The 8,826-nt window shown below is 47.7% G+C and overlaps 2 protein-coding genes across 2 annotated transcripts; one reads left to right on the forward strand and one right to left on the reverse strand.

Annotated features, from left to right (window-relative positions):
* The first annotated feature begins 2,169 nt into the window (after nucleotides 1-2,169).
* LOC125507157 (uncharacterized) lies at nucleotides 2,170-4,107 on the forward strand. Its single transcript, XM_087524215.1, has 5 exons — nucleotides 2,170-2,417; nucleotides 2,586-2,798; nucleotides 2,917-3,169; nucleotides 3,275-3,399; nucleotides 3,586-4,107. The coding sequence occupies exons 1-5, from the start codon at nucleotides 2,170-2,172 to the stop codon at nucleotides 3,953-3,955; spliced, it is 1,209 nt and encodes a 402-aa protein (XP_087380341.1). The 3' UTR covers nucleotides 3,956-4,107.
* Nucleotides 4,108-6,469: 2,362 nt separating this feature from the next.
* On the reverse strand, nucleotides 6,470-8,366 carry LOC125507158 (uncharacterized). Its single transcript, XM_087522920.1, has 5 exons — nucleotides 8,029-8,366; nucleotides 7,735-7,950; nucleotides 7,211-7,445; nucleotides 6,966-7,090; nucleotides 6,470-6,836 (listed from the first exon to the last, which is right to left on the reverse strand). Exons 1-5 carry the CDS (start codon nucleotides 8,364-8,366, stop codon nucleotides 6,470-6,472), a joined length of 1,281 nt encoding a protein of 426 aa, XP_087379046.1.
* Between the last annotated feature and the right edge of the window lie 460 nt (nucleotides 8,367-8,826).

An 8,826-nucleotide genomic window follows, 5' to 3' on the forward strand; every position in this document is an offset into this window, starting at 1 on the left:
CCCGGCTGGCGTAATTGACCCATGACATATCGGACAGGGGGGCCCAGCTAGCATCGTTGACCCATGACACATCCGACAGGGGCCCCAGCTGGCATCGTTGACCCATGACACATCTGATAGGGGGCCATGCAAGGTAATGGCCAGTGACAAAAATATGCAAATAAATTCTAGTTAAAATGATAAATGCACTTCGCTCCAAGTAAATTCAAATTCATGGTTTCATAAATTATTGCAAGTATTTTTTCCAAATTCATTGTTCATGAACTCTTTTTCAAATTCATCTTTCGTGAGCATTTTTTAAACTCGCAAACATTTTTTCCATATTCGCACACAATATTTGTGGTTTACGAACATATTTTCAAATTTATCATTCGTGAATACTTTTCAAAAATGGTGAACATTTATTCCATATTCACGACCATTTTGTTGTTCCTAAACATATTTTCAAATCTATTGTTCATGAACATATTTTCTTTTCTTATAAAATTTATTGTTCGCAAACATTATTAAAAGTCACGTACATTTTTTCCAAATTCATCGTTGCTGAACTTTCTTTCAAATTCATCATTTGTGATTTTTTTAAAGTCATGGACATTTTTTTCCATATTCGCAAACAATATTTGTGGTTTGCGAACATATTTTCCAATTTATCGTTCATGAATACTTTTTTTAAAGTTGCGAACATTTATTCCATATTCGCGAACCTTTTTTGTTGTTTGAGAGCATACAAATTTATAGTTCATGAACATATTTTCCTTTCTGTTCAAATTTATCATTCGCAAACATTTTTCAAAGTGGCATCCATTTTTTCCAAATTCATTGTTCGTGAACTTTTTTTTTCATATTCATAGTTTGCGAACGTTTTTTGAAAGTCCGGAACATTTTTTACATATTCATGAATTTTTTCAAACCATGAATTTGAATTTATTTGCATATTTCCGATCTGTAAGGTTAGGATCAAATTTGCCAAGTCCGGCTTGTATATACTCCTACCGCCGGTAACCTCTATGCCCAAATCCATTCGGGGTACGGGCAATCTAAAACAAGATGGGTAATTCCAGTTCGGGTTTAGATAACCACCTAGCGGACTCGGCTTCGCGCCTGTCTTCGATTTCCACCACCCGGCCTAGCTCGGCTTCGCGCCTTCGCCTCCTGTTAGAGCATCTCCAACAGCCTCGTCAAATTAGCGCCGCGCTGCAAAATTACCTATTTTAGCACGCGCGCAACCGGTATAGTGGTTCTAGCGGGCGCGCAAAAACCGCGCGCGCGGCATATGTAGTTCAGCGTGCGGGCCGAAACTGCATCGCGCACCGCTTATTTGCTGCGCCCGCTCCCGCGCGTTGTACTCTCGCGCACTCGCTCGCAACTCACCCCCCCTCTTCAGCCGCGTGAGAGGGCCGGCTAAATTTTCGGATCAAAAAATGCTTTGATACATCATGCACGCTTGTGTGATCATGCATAACATGATCATCGAGAATGAGCGTGATCAAGATGTAGACTACTCTCAGTATGAGCTCTTGGGACATCCCGTGCGAGTGCGACGGAGGGCTGAAAGGGTGGCCCGTTTTGTTGCCTCCTATCATGCATGCCATTCGACGTCCTGCAGCGCATGATGATCTTTAGAAGGATCTCATTGAGGAGTGGTGGGCATGGAATGGACGACAAAGAGCATCATGATTTGTGTGTTCGATATTGTATTGTTGAACTATTTGTTGTATCGTTGAACTATTTGTTGTATTGAATGATAAATTGTTTGTTTGGGTTGTAATAACGAAATTGAACTATTTATTTTGATTTATTTCGTTTGTATTTGATCTTTTTGCTTCCGTTTTGAAATGCATATGTTGTTTGTGCAAGAGTCGCGTGCTGCATTTTTACGTGTTGCTGGAGCTGTGCGCGCTACATTTTACCACGGCTGCTGGAGTCAGCGCTGCACACCGCGTCAAATCAGACGATTGACGCGCGACAAAGTAGTTTTTAACACGCGACGCGTTTGGCGGCTGTTGAAGATGCTCTTACAAAGCTAGCAGGAGTCTCAAAAAGAGTAGGAGTATCCTGCCGCCCGTCGAGTCGCCACTCGCCGGCCGATCGACTGCGAGTTAGTATAGCAGCCAAGCACGCACGCACGCAGAGTTTTAGTTCCGTTCCAAGCTCCCCGCGAGCCCATCGATGCCGACGCGGATGGCGAGCTTCAATCTCTTCCGGCTGCGGCCATTGGCGGAGCTCTTGCCGGAGGTGGAGAGCCCCACGGAAGCCGTTCCCTTCCGGCGGAAGGCGGCGTACACGGCCCGGTCGCTCCTCGTCGTCCTGGCGGGCACCCAGCTCCCGCTGTACGGGATCGACACCAGCACGGCCGCGCACGACCCCCTGGTTCCACACGGCCTACGCGGCCAACTGAGGAACCGTCATGGCCTTCGGCGTGTTCCCGCTCCTCGTGTCCGAGGCGGCCTCTCACCTCCTCCTGGGGTTAAGGGTCGTTAACCCCATCCCTGAAAATCGCCTTCTCCTGTAAGTATCCTGACCAAATTCTCCCCAGCTTAGATGGATGCATCCTACTGATTCTGAACTTTTCACATGTGCTGCAGGAACGGGCTGCAGAAGGTGCCGGGGGTACTGATCTCCGCTGCCGTGCCAGTCGGCCACGTGCTATCCGCGAGGCACTGGAGCGCGGGGGCCTCGATCCTCATCTGGCTTCAGGTTTTCGTTGGAAGCGCCATCGTCATTTATCTTGACGAGGCCCTCAGAAAGGGCTACGGCCTCCTTTCTGGCATTCCATTGTGCACCGCCGCCAATGTTTGGTAAGAATACATACTTACTCTGATATTTTGTTTCTACACACACTTCTATGTTACTCTACTGGTTTTGTTGGATTCATAATTAATGATTGCATATGTTGATATGCATGTGTACGTTCAGTGCAACTCTTCTCTGGAGGGCCTTCAGGGATGGCAAACATGGAGACGTTGCGGCGACGTTTGGCTTCTTTCTGCTTGTCTGCAGGTTACAAGGTTTGCATGTTGCGTTGCCACTGACAAGGCCACGGCGATCGCCAGACGATGAGGCTGCTGCTAGGTTTCAGGCCAACTACAGCATTGACATATCCTACCTCTCATATGCTCCCATCCTCTTCCAAGCCATGCTCCTTTCATGCACCTATGTATTCTCAGAGGTGAGTACCTCGCTTGCATGATTCGTACTTTTATCAATGTACGTAGTCATCATGTACTCTGGCCGGATGAGTAAAATTCTCGTCTTGGGTTAATGTTTGTTGCAGCAATTATACATGAAATTTGGCGGGGACAAGCTGGTCAATCTGCTCGGCAAGTGGGAACGATCTAAAAGTTTTGGAGGGTTTGTCCCAGTAAGCGGGATCGCCTGCTACCTAACCACACCACCAACGTGAGTACCCATATACTACCTCTGTATCAAAATGTAAGACGTTTTCATAGTTAAATTTGAACTGCAAAAACGTCTTGTATTTTGGTACGGAGGGAGTAGAATTATTGCCTACTCCTTAATATGTCTCTGAACTATTGATCGTGATTGAGATCTAACTGTTTCTCTATATATGTCCATGAAATGCAGCTTGGCTGATGTAGCAAGAGACCCGGTACACACATGCCTCTATGCCGCCTTGCTGCTGGGCGGCTGCGCTTATGTGTGGACGGCCTGGTTCGTGCTGCGCCGGTACTCAAAGAGATATGTGGCCCGGCTGGTTGGGGACGGAGTGAGCGTGACGCCTGCGCAGGCGGACTCGATTTCCGTCAGCCGGTGGAACGGCCGTGTCGCCATGGTGGCCTTCGCCGTTGGACTCTGTGTCGGCGCTCTGACCCCCCTGGCGGGCTTCATGCGCGTCACCGGTTCCGGCACCGGAATCATGCTCGCCGTCATCGGCGTATACTCTTCCTGCTTCCACGCCAGAGCTTCTTCTGGGACCGGCGCGGTTGGACTCTGACTGACGGATTCCCGGCGTAGATTAGTTGTACTAGAAGTCTGACTGTCGGCGAGAGAACATATAGTACTAACGAGTTGCTACCGTGTATGCATTGCTAATTCGCCACATCAATGGCTGATTGGATTCTGAGGTTGGTGCAGTTGTACTTTGATTGATCAGCGAGACAAGAATGTATATGTGCTACTACTAGCCCTGCGAGTGTGTTGTTTTTGTACTTACGGATGGCGCACGGCTAATGTGTTTAGGACATTTCTAACCGATCCCTTATAACCGGCTAGAGGAGTAAAATTTCCGTTTTACTCCTCTAACCGGCACCTAGCCGATCCCTTATCCGTCGTAAGGGAGTAAAATTTTACTCCTCTTCCCAATTTTCTTCCTAAATTGAGTAAAAGTCGTGCCGCTCCCTCGTGTCGCCCCTGCACTTGCACTTTCGCCGGCGTGACTCCCGGCGACCCCCCGCCAGCCCCGCCGCTACCTCATTGCCTCGCCTACCCTCCGCCGCCCTTCTGCCCGACGTCCAGCCCTTTTGGCCCCCGTCCCTGTCGCCGGAATCAGGTGAACCGCCGTCGCCATTTTTGTTGATTCGCCGGATTGCTTCATTTCTTCCTTTTTCTGCTGGTCGCCGCATCTCGCGTTGGCTGCACACCGCTGTAGGTCATTCCCTCTCGTCGCCGCCGACCTGTTTGGTCAGAATGACACTGGCCTGCCGGTGCACCACCACCGCATCACAAGTGTTCGACGAATTGGCTAGGTGAGTTTTTTTTATCGTTTCTTTGTGAACTGAGCCCTTTGGATTGAACCAAGCCGTTTGAATTGTAGATGAAGATGTTGAGGGAGATGGTTTTGGAGGACTCGTCGTCGCCCGAAGAGGAAGAAGAAGACGATGACTTTGACATTGTTTTAGGCATGATTTTCAATGATGATGTTCGGCGGCCGAGGAGAGGATCAAAGTTTGGCCGCATACATATCAATCGTGATAGAGCGGAGGGTCATGCGAAGATCATGAGAGATTACTTTGCCATAAAACCAACCTATCCGGAGAAGTACTTTCACCAGCACTTTCGGATGCATACAAGTCTTCCTCTCACCATTGCAAAAGCCGTTGAGAGATATGATGATTAGTTCAAGTTTCGAAGAAAATGCATGTGGAGAGACGTTCGAGTCTTGGCATATGGGTGTTCGGCCGATGCAATCGATGACCATGTCTACATTGGTGAAGACACAATCTTGGAGTCTATTCGAAGATTCACTAAAGCAGTGATCGCTGTCTTTGGACTAGAGTACTTGAGAGCACCAACTGAGGAAGACACCCAGAAGCTGATGACTAAGAGTGAAGCAAGAGGATGACCAAGGATGCTTGGATCACTTGACTGTATGCATTGGACATGGAAAATTGTCCTATAGGCTGGAAAAGTCAGTATAAAGGCCACTGCAACGATCCAACGATCATTTTTAAGGCAGATGCTATGGATCTTTGGATATGTCATTCATTTTTTGGTTTGCCTGCCTCTCACAACGACTTGAATGTGTTGTCGAGATCACCTCTGTTTTATAGGCTTATTAAAGGTGAAGCTCCTACCTGTGACTACTCGGTCAACAGGCACGACTATTGATGGGTTACTACCTTGCGATGGCACCATGGGCCACCTTGGTCAAAATAATTTCACGTATAAAAGGTAACAAAAACATTCACTTTGCCCAATGTCAAGAAGCTGCTAGGAAAGATGTTGGGAGAGCCTTGGGTGTGCTTCAGAAGCGCTTTGCGTTTATGGCCCTGTCGAGTACTGGAATTCCAAGGTTCTATGGCGGATCATGACTTGTTGCATCATATTGCATAACAGATCATTGAAGACGAGAGAGATATGCCCGAAAACTTTCAGTACATCACCAACGGTACTCCGGTTCAACCAGAATATGATACGAATAGAACCCTGACATTCCTGGAGGAGCATCGCAAGATCGAGAACCGTCAAGTTCATTCTCAGCTCCTACAAGATCTAGTTGAGCATCACTTGCAGCGTCTTAACGAGTCCTAATTGTTCTATCACATGCTACTTTGCTACATTTGAACCATTCGACGTGTTTAAATTTGAATAAATTCGGATGGTAAACTTTGAATTCGGGTTGTAAACTATATTGGTGATTTGCATGAACATTCAATTTTATGTTTAATTTCTATATGTGTGCTACTATGTAGTTGCAATTTATACTAGAATTGCAAAGTTTAGAAAAACAAAATTTTACTCCGTTAAATATAAGGAATCGGTTAAGTTCAGTCAAAACTTAGTGGAGTATATATACTCACTTTTACTTCACCAGATACTTCACTATTTTTAGGGGAACAGTTAGAAATGCCCTTAGTGCCTGTTTGCAGTGGCCGAACGTGAACGAAATTCAATAAAAGGCACGTGTACATATTTGCATCATAAAAGTAAGGGTGGCTTCAAATTTGAGCAAAATTGCCCTAGCTTAGCTGAACAATCAGACAAGCAATCTAAACCAAGAGTCCTTCAATCAGAGTCCAATTGTGTCAATCTCAGAAGAAGCTCCGTCCAAGCAGGAAGAGTATATGCCGGTGACGGCCAGCATAATTCCAGTGCCGGAGCCGCTGACGCCCATGAAGCCCGCAAGGAGGGTCAGCGCGCCGACACAGAGTCCGACGACGAAGGCTACCATGGCGACACGGCCCTTACACCGGCTGAGCCGAATCGAGCCGGCCCGCGCAGGCGTCACGGTCACTCTTTCCCCGACCAACCGGGACACGTACCTCCTTGAGTATCGGCACAGTCCAAACCAGGCCGTCGATATGAGGGCGCATCCCATGAGCAGTAAGGCGGCGTAGAGGCACCGGTGCACCGGGTCTCTTGCTGCATCAGCCAACCTTCATTTCATGGACACAGAGAAACAGTTAGATCTCAATCATAATACATCATACTCTCTTCATCCCATAATATAAGAGCGTTTTAAGGAGATCAGAGACACAAATATTTCTATGTATGTATGTACTCACGTTGGTGGCGTAGTTAGGTAGTAGGCGACCCCGCTTACTGGAATAAACCCTGCAAAACGTTTGGATCGCTCCCACTTGCCGAGCAGATTGACGATTTTGTTTCCGCAAAATACCGTAAATAATTGCTGCACCAAATATTGACCTAAAACATCCATAAATTTTACTCATCCGGCCACAACCACAAGGCAGTGACATACTACGGGACTAATAGACTGATAAAAATGTGAATCGTGCAAGATACTCACCTCTGAGAATGTATATGTGCATGCAACAAGCGTGGCTTGGAAGATGATGGGGGCATAGGCGAGGTAGGATATGCTGATGCTGTAGTTGGACTGAAACCTAGCAGCAGGCGCATCATCTGTCAGTGGCAACGCGACATGCAAGCCTTGCAATCCGCACACAAGCAGAAAGAAGGCAAACGTCGCCGCGAGGTTTCCATGTGCGCCGTCTCTGAAGGCTCTCCAAAAAAGAGTTGCGCTGAAGAACGTACATATACACACGCAATAATTAGTTACAAATCCAACAAAAATAGCTATATGAAAAGGGTGTGGATAGGTCTCAGTCGACTGGGACTTAACCAAGTCTCAGTCAAGTGATATAGTATATAAGAAGAAAAAAGAAAAACTGAAAAGAATTTTTTATACAAATCTCCATGCAAGATCAAACAAATATAGCATCGACTTAGATATAACGAAGTCTTAGTCGACTGAGACTTAGCAAAATTGATATGATCGCCGAGTTTGAGTCCGGCCGTATTGATTCTTACCAAACATTGGCGGCGGTGAATAACGGGATGCCGGAAAGGAGGCCATAGCCCTTTCTAAGAGCGTCGTCGAGATAAATGAGAACGACGCTTCCAATGGAGATCTGCAGCGCGACGAGGATCGCGCCCCCGGCGCCCAAGTAGGTCGCGGATAGCACGTCGCGGACCGGGATCGCGGTGGAGAACAACACCCCGAGCGCCTTCTTCAGCCCTCCGGTCCTGCAGTCCACGTAAAAAGCTTAGAACAAGCATGCAATATCCATATAGTTAAGCAGGCAGAGTATGTAGTGTGCTCACATGAGAAGGCGGTTTTCAGGGAGGGGATTAATGGCTCCTGACACCAGGAGGAGGTGGGTGCTCAACTCAGACATGAGGAGGGGGTAGACGCCGAGGGACATGGCGGTTCCGCGGTTGGCCGCGTAGGCCGTGTGGACCCAGTAGAGCGGGTCGTCGGCAGCCCCGGCCCGGCTGTTGTCGATCCCATAGAGCGGGAGCTGGCTGCCCGCCAGGAGGACGAGGAGTGAGCCGGCGGTGTAGGGCGCCTTCCGCCGGAAAGGAACGGCCTCCGCGGGGCCCTCGACCTCCGGCAAAAGCTCTGGCAACGGCCGCAGCCGGAAGAGATTGAAACCCGCCATCCACGCGCGGTTGAGCAGGAGGAGCTTGGAGCGGAATTGACGCTCGTGCGGTCGTGGCTGCTAACTCGCAATCGATCAGCCGGTACCAACTTTGAAAGGGGAGGCAGGCGGTGTTGGAAATATGCCCTAGAGGCAATAATAAAAAGGATTATTATTATATTTCCTTGTTCATGATAATTGTCTTTTATTCATGCTATAATTGTGTTATCCGGAAATCGTAATACATGTGTGAATACATAGACACCAACATGTCCCTAGTAAGCCTCTAGTTGACTAGCTCGTTGATCAACAGATAGTCATGGTTTCCTGACTATGGACATTGGATGTCATTGATAACGAGATCACATCATTAGGAGAATGATGTGATGGACAAGACCCAATCCTAAACATAGCACAAGATCGTATAGTTCGTTTGCTAGAGTTTTTCCAATGTCAAGTATCTTTTCCTTAGACCATGAGA

The sequence above is a fragment of the Triticum urartu genome, chromosome 5A (genome assembly GCF_056163025.1).
Source record: "Triticum urartu cultivar PI428250 chromosome 5A, HENAU_Tu73, whole genome shotgun sequence".
Taxonomy (NCBI): domain Eukaryota; kingdom Viridiplantae; phylum Streptophyta; class Magnoliopsida; order Poales; family Poaceae; genus Triticum; species Triticum urartu.

Excerpts from the sequence above, each read along its gene's own strand:
- LOC125507158 (XM_087522920.1), bottom strand. The coding sequence starts at position 8,366 with ATGGCGGGTTTCAATCTCTTCCGGCTGCGGCCGTTGCCAGAGCTTTTG. Across the intron at positions 7,446-7,734 it reads TTCACCGCCGCCAATGTTTG|CGCAACTCTTTTTTGGAGAG; the intron begins GTAAGAATCAAT and ends TACGTTCTTCAG. Across the intron at positions 7,091-7,210 it reads GCACATATACATTCTCAGAG|CAATTATTTACGGTATTTTG; the intron begins GTGAGTATCTTG and ends TATTTGGTGCAG.
- LOC125507157 (XM_087524215.1), top strand. The coding sequence starts at position 2,170 with ATGCCGACGCGGATGGCGAGCTTCAATCTCTTCCGGCTGCGGCCATTG. Across the intron at positions 2,799-2,916 it reads TGCACCGCCGCCAATGTTTG|TGCAACTCTTCTCTGGAGGG; the intron begins GTAAGAATACAT and ends GTGTACGTTCAG. Across the intron at positions 3,170-3,274 it reads GCACCTATGTATTCTCAGAG|CAATTATACATGAAATTTGG; the intron begins GTGAGTACCTCG and ends TGTTTGTTGCAG.